General features: G+C 41.1%; 1 protein-coding gene across 3 annotated transcripts in view; it reads right to left on the bottom strand.

Annotated features, from left to right (window-relative positions):
- asap2a (ArfGAP with SH3 domain, ankyrin repeat and PH domain 2a) overlaps nt 1-13,533 on the bottom strand; it is a 48,196-nt gene that overhangs the window by 2,321 nt on the left and 32,342 nt on the right. For 2 of the 3 annotated variants that reach the window (XM_088433048.1, XM_088433049.1), the window contains 22 exons: nt 13,076-13,205; nt 11,980-12,065; nt 11,776-11,851; nt 11,610-11,696; nt 10,943-11,046; nt 10,640-10,709; nt 10,465-10,552; nt 9,798-9,846; nt 9,454-9,620; nt 8,321-8,454; nt 7,954-8,048; nt 7,689-7,878; nt 6,964-7,049; nt 6,603-6,718; nt 5,124-5,191; nt 4,941-5,048; nt 4,654-4,864; nt 3,545-3,697; nt 3,290-3,395; nt 3,020-3,078; nt 2,795-2,874; nt 2,586-2,705 (listed from right to left, as the gene is read on the bottom strand). In XM_088433048.1, the coding sequence (XP_088289174.1) occupies nt 2,586-2,705; nt 2,795-2,874; nt 3,020-3,078; nt 3,290-3,395; nt 3,545-3,697; nt 4,654-4,864; nt 4,941-5,048; nt 5,124-5,191; nt 6,603-6,718; nt 6,964-7,049; nt 7,689-7,878; nt 7,954-8,048; nt 8,321-8,454; nt 9,454-9,620; nt 9,798-9,846; nt 10,465-10,552; nt 10,640-10,709; nt 10,943-11,046; nt 11,610-11,696; nt 11,776-11,851; nt 11,980-12,065; nt 13,076-13,205 (2,383 nt within the window). Of the gene's footprint in view, nt 1-966; nt 1,019-1,117; nt 1,167-2,585; nt 2,706-2,794; nt 2,875-3,019; nt 3,079-3,289; nt 3,396-3,544; nt 3,698-4,653; nt 4,865-4,940; nt 5,049-5,123; nt 5,192-6,602; nt 6,719-6,963; nt 7,050-7,688; nt 7,879-7,953; nt 8,049-8,320; nt 8,455-9,453; nt 9,621-9,797; nt 9,847-10,464; nt 10,553-10,639; nt 10,710-10,942; nt 11,047-11,609; nt 11,697-11,775; nt 11,852-11,979; nt 12,066-13,075; nt 13,206-13,533 lie in introns of all 3 variants that reach the window. The other variant, XR_015867767.1, reaches the window with a different exon arrangement.

Below are 13,533 nucleotides of genomic sequence, written 5' to 3'. Positions count from 1 at the left end.
GGTTATTTGTCTTATGTTTTTCGATTTGTATGACATAAGAATTTTGCAAGGTTACGTAAATTATAAAATGGATTCTATGATAGATTTCCCTTTGATGAACCCTCAAAAACATTATTGTCGTTACAGGGGTACCTTGACGCACAAGTGCTTTTTTTTTCTGGCTAAAATGTCATTGTCGGGATGGTATGACACATCAGTGTCTAACTCAAGGCCCGGGGGCCAAATCTGGCCCACCATATCATTTTGTGGCCCTCAATTTTCGTGAATCGATGTACCAGTTCTCAAATAAACGTAGCAATAATTTTACGTTTTTACTGGCCTTGTAATTCAAAACTAGCTATCCATATTTTTTTGTGATTGTGTAACATGAAGGGATCATATATATATTTGGGTTCACATTCAAAACTGCCCTCGGACAGGAGTCATATCGAAAACAGTGGCTTGTGACATGAGTTGGACAAGCGTATATTGATACTAGATAACGGTCCAGTAATATGCAGCGAGGCAATATAATAATAAACCAGCGCCATATACTCCTTTAATCAACAACTAATGTTATTAGGGATATCTCTTTTTTTTTGTTTTGTTTTTTGCATCCAAGTCCGAGTCACTTCACTTTGAGGATCTGGGATCCTTTCACCCGGTAACGACGATTTGAGACATGAAGTTTTGAGTTGCAAATGTGGTCACAGACCAAATTAAACTCATACGTCAAGGCGTCCGTGTATTTCCCATGGCGGAAACAGTTTCAACTGTCCAAGCAGCGTAATGAAACGGTTTTGACTTTTGAAGTTTCATTGAACCGAAGAATGTCAACAAATACCACTTCTTGCAATGTTATCAAAACTGTTTGCAATCTTATTTAACACATTTGTTTTCAGAGAAGGATTCAGCTTCTAAACACGCGCTAAGCTACGCACTACACAAGAGGACTTGCTAGAAGGGCTTTGGGTGAAAGATTGATACCTTTTATGTAATCCATATTTTTCGGAGCGTAAGTCGTATTTGCAACTTAAATCTGAAAAATACGGCGTGTTGTGGATGACAAGGATCTTAGTTACTTCACAGGTCACAAGATGGCTATTTGACTACAACGTGGACAAAAAGAGCTCATTACCTTGACAATGGAGACAATATTGAAAAGCTCCATTTAGTCATTTCTAGACCTGAAAACGACAAAGCTCCAACATGTTTGTTCACTGGCGAAGAAAACATGGCGGCGCTAACAATGCTAAATGCAACGAGAGGAAGTTGGGGACCTTACGGCGGGAACAGCGAGGACGGCTAAATTCAGAGGCTGCAGCTGGTTCACTTTCACTCAAGGGGCTCCGCAGAGGAAGTGGGAGTGGGGGGCAAAAAGGGGGGTGGGGATGGGGATTTTGTGTGTGTGTGTGTGTGTGTGTGTGTGTGTGTGAGAGAGAGACGCCAGTTCAAGATGAGCTCATGGCTTTTTGCTAGCGCTACCATGGTTACCGTGGAAATGAGAGCAAGGGATCGTCTTGAGGGTACGTTTACACAACAATGACCGTATTTCCACAAATATCGGCCTCGACATAGATGCAGTGTATTAATTAGTCGCTCATTGCATTAGCCACGCAAACAAAGAAATAACTATAATAGATGCTTGGGCTGGAGGGGTAAAAAGGCGACCAAGTCGGGTATGGTAGTCCTAATAAATGCATTCTTTCCCCCCCCATCAGAAAAATCTAAAATAAGTATTAACTGTTGACAGACACGATTGTTCAGACAATCATTAATCGCTAAGCCTAATAATTCCACCCTGTTGCTAACCAAACCAGCAACACCCAACAACACTGTCTCTCAGACTAATTAGTGTGCACACTGCATGTTAAAAACGTCCAAATACGGATATTAGAGGAGCAACAAATTATCAACAACTATTATTACAACAATTACTAAATAAATCGAGAATTAGTTTTGATAATCGATGAATCATTTTAAGACCTGAAACCATACAAATGCTCGATTCTTCAGCTTCCCTGAAAATATTGTTAGATTTCTTTGGTCCTCTATGAAAGTAAACTTATTAGCATTGTAGATTCGGACTAAGACATTGGAAGGAATTGATTTAACTTTTGAAAAACGTCAACATTTTTCCAATTATCTGACAAAAAAGTCGCAAGCAAATTGTGAAATACATTTGTTACAGTGTATTTTCAGTTTTTAAAAAGGCTTTTGAATAAAGAGATCCAAATTGACAAATTAAACGATTATTAATATAATCCTTGGTTGCACTGCTCACGGGGATGCTTTTCAGTGATGCTGATTACTATTTACCAACCTTCCAAAATGGCTTTACGCCTTAAATAAACGCTACAGTTTTCATCGGTCACACGTTAATGATATTAACGACATCAACATCATTTGCAAAAAGTCAATTATTCATTTTAAGACTTGTTTTCAAATGTTTGTGTACTTTGCCTAGATTTTCATTGCCTGGTTCATACTGTCTGACAAATTTGAAGTGAAAAATTCTTCTATGCATCGATGGGGGTTGCTTGTCTTTTTTTTTTTTTTTTTTTTTTAACAGGCACAAACACACAACTACACACTGGGATACTGACCCACCACTCCTGGTCCTCCTCCCCATCAACCACGATGACCTCGCCCTCCGAGAAGGTCAGCTCGTCTGGGTTGTCCGCCATGCAGTTGTAGATGGCCTTAACTCGCTTTGGCCTGTGCTTCTGGGAATCGGGCGATAACGTGTAACATTGTGTGACATTGACGCAAACTAGCGAACAAAACAAGAGTGTGACGGGGGCTCTCGACTCACGGTGTAGGCCTTCCTGGAGTGATGGGCTGGAGGCAGAGTGTGACCTATAGAGTTCTGGGGGCAACCCGGCACTTCCTTAGCTGGGCCGGGAAGAGGAAATGAGATCACAAAGACAACAAGGGTTTGCGCGCTTCCACAGCACAAACGCGGAGTCCTCGGAAAAAGAAATGACTGACACGGAGCTTTGCCATCTGTACGCGCATGGCCTTAAATCGGTTTACTCACTTGGCCGCTCGATTGAAGCCGTCCGATGGACTGGTGTTCGATTGAAACTTTTATCGTTGCTGGAAAAAAGAATAAAGTAAGAGTGCCTGACGGAACGTACAGCAGGAAGTCGAAAGGCTACAAGGGCACAGATCATTTTGTTAGCCTTTATAACGGACGTGGCCACTCTATTAAATACACCAGCAATATGAGCTGACAATGCAGAAAGATTTTTTTTTTTTTTTTTTTTTTTTTTTTAAATCGGCCGGGTCCTAGTTCATATATCCTCACCCTGCCGGTGACTTTTGTTGACTGCTTCTTGATCCTGCAGGTCCTTGAGCCGACTTGGAATGTAAACTCAGTGTGTCAATTTTTCCTGCAGGAGAAGGACCCAAACCTGCAGCACAAAGTTTTGAATAAACAATTGTGTTATATATATATATATATATATATATATATATATATATATATATATATATATATATATATATATATATATATATATGTGTGTGTATGCATTCATACCCACACAAAACCCATGTTTACCCGCAGTAGAGGTGAGCCGAACAGGGGGGGCAGGGGGGTGCATGTTGGGCGGATCCGATGATGATCTTTGTCGACCAACCAGGTCTAAGGGGGCAGGCTTCCAGCCGCTGGACGACGAGGGCTGACTCGCCCCTCCGAGGCCTGCTAACTGGACTGCGAGTCAGGAAGAAGAATGGGGAAAAAAAAAAAAAATCTGATTATATGTGAGTGAAATTGAGAGGGACATTAATAGGGGTAGAGGGAAGGTGAGGAATGGTGCGGCTGGGAGATGAGATGCTCCTTGGCGGAGCTCCATACGGCCACTAACATTATTAAATAGGTCTTGTGATGGCCGTGTCACGGTGTGGTTGGATAGTGGAGCTATGTTGCGCTTCTTAGTAGCACACACACATCACCAAGAAATGAAATTACTTGCGCGAGTGTATAGCGTCGAAGCGTAGACATGATGTCAGTCCTTTAGACATCCACACAGGCCAAAGGCTTTGGTGAACTGCGTTTTATGCAGATGGATATGCTTCAAAACCGCTCGCAGAACACAGAGACCAAAACACATTTTGATATCATTTTACCTCTATTACACACGTTTAAACCTAAATGTACTTTTAAAAAAGTGGAAAAGAGGAAAAAACTGCAAGGAATGAAGAAAACAGGGCAAGGAAAGAAGCAGGGAAACAAGAACAAGGAAACAAGAAAGCAAGTAAACGAGATTGGGAGAAAGTAAAGAAGCAAGTAACATATTTGAGGTTGACAGCAAGTGGCAAAATGTGTTTTTGAAGGTATTAATTGCACATGAAAAATATTTTCCTTGTTCAATTAATTATGAATAACTGTCTCATTAATACTACAATATGTTCCATGTGCCCCCACTAGCCTAAACCAGTCATTAAAAAAGCCTGCTTGATGAACAGAAATGCTACTTAATTCATTTTCTGCATATGGCGCCACAGAGAACATTTGAACATAAAAACATTTTCCTTTAAGAGGCAAGGCCTGGTGTGAGAAAGTGTGTGAAAAGCCGAGGCCAACAACAGCTTCTGTTCGAGTGTGTTTTTTGTGCATTACATGAATTGTTAAATAAAAAAATAATATTTTTGGGGGGAAAACTGTACCCAGGTTCCTTGGAGGAAGCGGCGGGGCAGAGATGGTGGCTGGCACCCCGGCCTGAGGAGAATTGTTGTTGACGATGGTTCCATAAGTCTCATTATTGACCAAATTTGGCATATAGGAGCGCTGCTTGTCCTTGGCCGTTCCGTGCAGGTGGGAATTGCTGCCCGGTGTGTAACAGCTGACCGGACGCTCTTCTCTGCGGTGGGGGCTGGGCTGCAACGTACACAGGAAGATGGAGCTCTTAACTCAAGGCCACGCAGGCTTTGCGTCACACCGAACGTCCTGTCACCTTCTCGTCAAGATCCTCATCACTTTCATCCAAGTCTTCATGCTGCAGGCACCATTCATACTCCACGTGGACGTGGGCGTTGAATTTCCCTGCCAGAGCTTGGCTCAACTGTACACACGAAATGAGCGGCCATGTTTTTCCCAGGAAGTGACCTGTGAGTGTTCGCTGTCAGAATCAGCTCACCAGCTCTTCGCACTGGAGGTGTTTGAGCCTGCGAGCGATGTCCAGCGGCGTCTCCCCGGCCTCGTTAGCTGAAAGGGGAGAGCGGAGGAACGCTAGAGTCAATAACGGAGCAAACGTCGGAGCCGCTTTCTCTCCCCTCACTGACACGGAGACGTTTCCCACACTGCGTCCGCTGCCTCTCTGTCCACATTATCGGTGTGTTTTGTTGATGACAGGTCACGGCAGAAGGGAAGATTAGTGTTGTGAGAAAGAGTCGCCATGGAGTCGAACCCCTTGGGAACTCAACCTCACAGATGTGTTTGTGTGAGGGAAAAATCTGGATGGGGAACCATAACAAGGATGGCAAAATACTAAACAGCTTACTGACGCTCTAGTAGAAACAATTGGGTCAGAGACACAACTAAATTTGGGTTTATTTATGTATGAATCTACACTATAAAAATGTTTGGGTAAAAAAAAAATAATTAAAAAAAAATAGGATTTTTTTTTTGTTTAGTTTTATTTTTGGGGGGTTGTTCAATGTATTGATGCACCTACAGTCTAAAAGACAGGTGTCAAACTCCAGTCCTCGACAGCCGGTATCCTGCATGTTTTCGAACTTTCTCTCACAAACACACCTGATTCAAATGATTGGGAACATTTTTAAGCTCCTGCAGGCCTTGCTAATGAGCTAATCATTTGAATCAGGTGTGTTGGGGAGAGGTAAACCGGAAAAAATGCGGTATACCGACCCTCGAGGACTGGAGTTTGACACCTACGCTCTAAAAGATGTTTGGATGAAAATATTAGTTAAAGAGACTGACACATCTTGGGTTACTCATTTAAGCCAATTTTGTTTTTTTCTGTTTTGGGTTATTCACTTTATTTTTGCAACTACACTCTAAAAACATTGGATTAAAAAAAAAAAAGTAAAGAAAAAGCCTGATGCAACTTAATAACCCAATTAAAATTTGGTGGTTTTGTAGGTTATTCATTTTGACCCAACATTTTTTGGCTAAATTAAGAAGTACAAAAATAAAAAGAAATGTGGTTGTTTTGTACAGAATAAGCCATTTTTTAAAAATGTATTCATATGACCCAAATTATTGGTGTAAATATATAATCCAAAAAGTTGATTTTGTAATGTTTTTGACGCAACTATCTACAGAACGCACATATTGTAAGACGTCTGCTCCATCAGACTCGGTTGAAATATTCAACTTTATGTTTTATTTCTGGTCTAACGAAGAACATTGAAGGAAAGAGGCCGATAAGATCAATGTACATGTGTAAATGTAATCAATTTCATGAATGAAATGGGCTCACCAATCACTTGGTTAAGGTAACAACATAAGATCCAACGCTAGCTGGATCAGAAATCTCTGCCATTGTATTGATAGCTTTCGGTCTGTTCAGTTCTCCATTACGACTCTCCACCCATCTTTGTCCTTTCCAAACAATGCCTCAGCGAGTGTCACTAAAGGCAGATGTTGAGCTTACCGATGTCTATGGAGGCTTTGCCCCTGAGCAGCAGCTTCAGACACTCGCTGTTGTCAGTCAGGCAGCAGTAGTGCAGTGCCGTGCTGCCTTTTGCCGTCTGCTTATCCAGATTTAAACTGCAGACGGAGAAAGCACAAGGATGAGTACAAAAAGTTCTTGTGATGAAGCAAAATACTACATTTTGTACCAATTATCACATTTCCGGAAATTGAGTGTCCTCCGGTAAATTGCATCAATAGATAAGCGTCCTCGTTTAAATGTCACATGGCTAAATGGAGTGTCAAAACATATCAGCCTTTAATAGGCTGGCCAACTGAGCCGTCTCGTAACTGATTTTTCGCTTGCGTGCTTTTTTGTTTACCTGTTCTGGGTGAGGAAGTCGACGATGTGAAGAGAGGTCCTGTCCACCAGCCTGACAGCCAGATGGAGAGCCGTCTCTCCTTGCTCCTGAGGGACGAAATAAATTAGCAGTGGAGCAATTATGATGACATTCGGTAAAGTGTTTCACTGCTTTATCCTCGTGAGACGTCGCTTATTTGTGTCCACTATAATGGACATTAGTTTTTGTTCTATAACTTTTGACTCATTTGAGTGCTAGTGTGCTCAGTGGAAAATGGATGCAACAGGGGACACAAACGAAAAAGGCTGGGGTTTTCAGTAGGATATAACGAACCTTCTGCATCACTTTTTATTTTTTTTAATTCATACCAGTATTATGGAACCCCATTCCCTACAGTTAAAAAAAGCAGTTAAGATATATATATATATATATTTTTTTTTTTTTTCATTTCCTGGTGGAAATGGGCTTGAAGGGGAAGCCCCTTTCTGCCACTGGGAGGTTTTCTCTTATTTATTTTTTTAATGACGTCAGAATCCAGTAACTTTGATTCAGTTTTTATATCGTCAGAAGCTTTTTTCTAACAGTAATATTAAATCAAGAAAAAAAAAAAAAAAACATTTTTTTTTCTTTTTAACCGTTAGAAGCTTGTTCATTTCTATCATAAGTCCGGAAGACTGATTTTTTTATTTTTTTTGACACAGCTTGACTTCTACCTAACATTGCGGCCAGTAAGTAGATATACTGACATGTCCGTTGGCTAGCGGTATGGGTTCCATCAGGTCCACTCCCTCAGCATAGACCTGAATGAGGGAGACGATATCGCGAGCTTTGACGGCGTCGCACAGCGTGTGGAGGCGGGAGGCGGAATCTGGGCATCGCTTTTTGGCGAAGCGCTTCTCTGTGTACTTGGCGATGATGAAGTCTTTCCTCTCCTGCCTGATGGAAGGTGCCGAGTGTCGGCTCACTACGCATGTAACGACTGCGGCGAGGAGTGAGGAGTAGAACGCTTACATGTCACTGGCGGGGTTGGGTTTCACTGCGTTTTCAGCACTTAAACCTGCCTCCATGATTTCATTGAAGCCTGCATTCCCAACATTCTTGGCCAGCTGTGGAATGCGCATGTGGAATAGTTACATACCGCACTTCTGCATAGCATTGATTCAAACAATGTCCTGCATTTAACAACAAGGAGTCATTTGATCTGGCACACGCAAACACTGACAGGAGTTAAAAAGATTGCAGAAGCCCCCCAAAAAGGCAAAATATTCAAAGTATGACCACCGCTTCTACCGCTGTCATCCTACCACAACATCCCAGAATTACGGATGCGAAAGCCGGAGAAGCACAAGGAAGATGAGAGACGCCGACAGCGGCCTACCAAGAGCTCGGAGGTGCTGAGTACATCCAAAGTGAGCGACTGGATCCTGGAGTAGTGGACCCCAAGCTCTCGGTGGATCCCGGAACATTCGATACAAGTGAGGATGCCCAAGTTGGTGGACAGCCACGTCGGATCTGGAAAAAGAGAAAGAAAATTGCACATTGGATTTCCTCCTCATAGATACCGTTGCCCAAGTAGTTCAATGAAATAACTATTTTAAAAGAAGAAGGGTTGTAAATTAGGTTTTAAACACATTTCATACACTGTGACTATTAACTGTCTACTGATAAAAACGGCTGAATAAGGGGGCTAAATGCAGCAATTATGTTGTAAGTACCTAGCTTAAGTATCTTGTAAACCATCCATCCAGCATTTTGCAATTTTTTGCAAAATCTCAATTTCACAATTTAGTTTGTTTTAATCTGATTACTTATTTATTTATCCCTGCTCCCCACTAACCGCAAGAAATGAGGGGACACTATTAACTTTTAACTGGCAAAATAAGTGGACTTTAAATGCAACAATTACGTAGTTAGCGTATATGTCTTGTAAACAACCCATCCAGCATTCTGCCACTGTTGCAAAATCTCAATTACACAACTTAATTTTTATATCCTTGATTTTTAAATGCTAAAATAATGATGATTGCTTTTGACGCAAATGGGCATGGGACAAAGTGTCTTGGATTTTTAACTTCCCACTCACAGCCGGTGGCCATTTTACACCTCTGACCTTATGTCAGAAAACGACAAATTCAAGGAGTGATTCAAACCGAGACAAATCCTGTCCCGTTTGGGCTATTAAACACAGCTGAGCTGAGAAAATGCCAACGTAGCTGTCCAGTGTAAAAGGCTGTAGTAAATCAGAAACTCACACGCACTTTCTGATATAATGTCCTTGGGAAAAAAAAAAAAAAAACACTTTTGTAATATATGCACCGACTGTGATATGTCCTTGGAGAAGTTTTACAGCTGCCCGAGGGCTTCTCACACTTTCGAAGAAGAAAGTCACAGTCCAATAATTCTGACAGAAATTGGATTTAAACAGCTGCTGAAGGGGAATTAAATACAAATCAATGGCAAATAATAGAGCGTAATATAAGCTGTCAATCATTTCAGAATGTCACCACTTACTGGGCGCGCCGCAATCGCAACACACGTCGTTCCCCGTCATTCTCTTGACTTCGGCCAGGATGGCCTTGGTCAGCTCCTGCACGATGTTGTTCTCGCCGACGTGCTGGTCACCCTTGAAAGCCTGGTTCAGCGCCTCCTCCTTGCTGTTCTGGAGCACTGAGATCCAGCTGCAGGTGAAGGGGGAAAATGGGTGACAATGAACAAAGGGAGACGTCAAAGTGGGGTAGATAAGTTGAATGATAAAAATAGTGCAAAAGGTTGGGCTGTGTTAAAAAGGAAGTATGTGAACTGGAAAAAATAGGAAACAAGATGAAGTTGGGTAAAAACAGGGATTGGGTTCTTACATTTGGCAGTCCTGGTCATCTTCGGCCTGAAAGTGATACGTTCTGTCATCTGAAAGGAAGAAAATCACAGTAGATTGCACAGAAAATAATTCATAGAGTTGCCTGAGCAACATTTTGAAAGGAAAATCTAAATATTTCAAATTGTGGCTAATTATTTAAAGCAGAGGTGTCAAAGTTACAGTTTCTGTCAAATGTAAAGTCAAATGAAATATTGAGTTTGTTGCGCACATGGTTAGTTTCATATTTTAGCCAGAAACTTGAAGTCAAAACAGCATTTCGAGGGCCACATAAAATGTTGAGAAGGGACAAAACTGGCCCCTGGGCCTTGTTTGACACCTATGCAGAAATACATAAATGTCCCTACAATACTCAAATTTATTGCACTGCAAATGCATCATTATTCATAAATACCCCCCTGCATATGGCATAATTAAAAGATTGTTTCATTCAATATTAAGAGATACTAATAAACACATTTTATATAATCCTCCAAATAAACAATGAAGGAGCAACGAGAAGATAACATCCTTGCTGGAAAAAAAAAAAAAAAATCCGCCTATCCATCCGGCTTTCTATCCAGCTGTGACCTTTCACTTCCTTTGAGCAGCAATTTGCGGTCAAAAAAAAATGGCAGACGGCGAGAAAGTAAAAGAAGGGCTGGGCTTACGGGATATGAGGTCAAAGCTCTTCTTCTCATCGGGATTGTGCTTCACCTGACAGGTGAGCAGATTGAGTTTGGCTGGCGGTCTGTTTGCCTGCCGGACGGACGGACGACAGTTTCAAGTGACAACTTGATCAGAGCGCGCGAATGTCGTATGGCTAGACAGTGACGGTTTCCTTACAGTGCTATGCGGGATGGTGAGGTATCCATTCCTGGCCGTGCATTTCCTCTTCTGCCATACTTTCCTCAACCTGCATCACATGTTTATCAAAAGAGGCACAGAAATATAGATAAGAGCAATTTATATCGGATATTTCATAAGATCACCTTTAAAAATGCATTGGAGGCTACATAGAACTTATTATGATGAAAACATTTTGAAGTTGACTTCCCCTTTCAAATGGATTTTCTACTTTTGTCCGTCAATGGCAGTGGATAAATTAACAAGCAAAGCCGATGCATTCGTTTAGTTTTCGAAACCCACCCATCACTTCTCTTGTAAAGATAGCCGCTGCGCTCGGTGCCGTGCTCCTTGTTGCCTTGCGGCTGATGTAAGCTGTAGGTGGTGCTCTGGCGCACCTGCGATTCCTGGAAAAGCACACGCAAAGAAAATACTGTAGCGAGAGCTTTATTGCATCAAAAATCAATGTTGACATTGACAGATGGATATTGACACTGTTGTAAGTGCCTACTCAAAAATAGCAGTGCTGGAAATGGTCAACTACAAGGCCAGTGATGACAAGAATACTGTAAAAGTATTCAGATTTTATCAATTATCAGGAGACATGCACACAGCCAACTGGATTACAACTTGTTGCGTTTCTCAAACAAAACAAAAATTACATGACAACAAATCAAGCAGGAGATCAAACACACACAAATGGCGCAGCATCAACTACTGAAAATAAATGCAGTTTTTTTGTTTTTTAATCCACTTACTCTTCTAGACTTGTTTCACAAATTGTGGAGGCAATGAGAGAGAGGAGAAAACTTCAGATAAGATCAAAATGTCATTTGTAGCATTTTTGCAAGGTTTATTGTGCATGAGGAGAAACCCGAATAGACCCGTGGGTGCGTACAGTGGAACCTCACAAGTGAAACACCCCAGAGGTTGCATGTTTTTTTTTAAATCATTCAAGTGTTTGTGCTACCTCTTTCTGCTCCACTTGTAGCGATGTCTTAAGCACATCCCGTAACTGAGTCAGCTGCTTGCGCTCCTCATCCTGAACCTGCTTTATCTGGTGACGATATATACAAAATGCAGAAAAGACAAACAAAATAGAAGTCTATGTAAATTGCAAAGAAAGTAATCCTCACTGTGTGTAGATCTGTGGCAAGTTTTTCAATGGAAGGCTTTAGGTTGTCCACCGCTTTGAGGCCATCTTGAAAAAAACTGGACAAAAAACAAAACAAAACAAATGAACACTCAGGATGACCTCCACCAAGAAAGAAACCTAATGAATGCATTTCCGTGAAAATTTGCGAAGATCGCTGTATGCATCGAAATAGCGTATGCCTTACTTGCACTGTGCATGGAAGTACTTGATGAGGTTCTGCAGTAGATCAACTCCCTTTTTGATTTTGATCTCGTTGACTTTGAGCAGATACTGTGAACATTACCAAGATGGACTCATTTAGAAATAGGTTCAGCCAGAGGGAACATTTTTCTTCAAAATACATGTTCACTATACTTTTCATCTTGCTCACATGAAAGTAAAAATGTTATCTTTCAAGTTCTTGGAAGCTTAAATCAAAACGGCTCAGGCTTTACAATCATAAAACATGTGAAGTGTGTGCCTGTATTCCAAAGAATACACACTTTGGATGGAAATATTTGTCAAATGATGACATTTTGCAGTTTTTCCTAACAGCTATTACTAGTTTGGCAATTGGTATTTTTTATGATAAAATGATGTGAATTGCAAAAGTCAAAAACACCTGAATTACACTAAAATATACAAGTTGTACAAAAAAATCTGATGTCAAAACAGTGGTGTGCAAACTGGGGGATGTGACCCCTAGAAGAGCCCGATGTTTTGACAGTGAAGGCGCAGCACTCCCATGAAATATTTATCATTACAAATTACACTGGCTTGGTAAACACACCAGTGGGATTTTTCCACCAGTAAATCTCCAAAGGAATGGAACTGAAAAAAAAAAAAAAAAGAAGTAGTAGTTTGGGAACATATTTCCTAAAAGTATTGGCTTACGTATGTAGAGGGGTACTTTACTTATTTAGCCATTTTCAAAAATAAAAAGTTTATTTACTGTCTATAATAAGTAAACTATTCTTTCAAAACACCTGCTGTCAACTGAAAATGACTTCACATGTGTTCAAGGCTAAGGTAAGGACCAATTTCAGCTTATCTCCAGTATTTGCTGAAGTTGGTCATGTGACATTCACAAGAGAAGCCGTGATTGGTTGTCACCTAAACCCTGATCACATGTGTTCATATGAAAACTAATGGCAAATTGCGTATTGGAAGGCGTAGTACTAATTTTTAGGGTTTAGTAACCCTGTAAGTTTGACCTATGTCCCAGAACAAATTGCTCTTACCTAGGTTTCAAAGTAGCAGCAACAAAGTGGAACTTGAATACCACCGCTAATTAAACGAACCTCACACATCTGCAGTTGAAAGAATCTCCTCTCCTTCTCCATCTCCTCGGCAATTTCCGCCCCGCTAATCTCCGTCCTGATCATACCGTGCTGCCTGGCGTGCTCCTTCTTCTCCTTCTCAATCTTGGTCCTGGCAAAGAGAAACATTGCAGGGGTGAACTCGAGGCGCCTCAGCTACGCTAGTGAACGCAGACAGTAAATAGTGGTCTTTGTAAAAAATCCTTCTCTATTCATTTTTAGGAAACTATTGTTTTTTTGGGGTTTTTTTTCAAAACAAAGAAAAATATGGGTGCATACTTTGACAGAGCATCTTTATAATTTTGAAAGATTTGACACAAAGACCAACAACGGCGCATACTCCGGCAGGCAATGAGGAGAAAAAAAAATAATAAGACCATATCACACAATGGAGGAGTGGCTGCATTCCATGCAACCTGCAGTGTTCTTTTGAACTTCAG

The sequence above is a fragment of the Hippichthys cyanospilos genome, chromosome 14 (genome assembly GCF_059441005.1).
Source record: "Hippichthys cyanospilos isolate Australia breed blue-spotted pipefish chromosome 14, RoL_Hcya_1.0, whole genome shotgun sequence".
Classification (NCBI taxonomy): Eukaryota; Metazoa; Chordata; class Actinopteri; order Syngnathiformes; family Syngnathidae; genus Hippichthys; species Hippichthys cyanospilos.
Note: the sequence above shows the minus strand (reverse complement) of the source record. Positions and strands in the feature narration are given on the sequence as shown.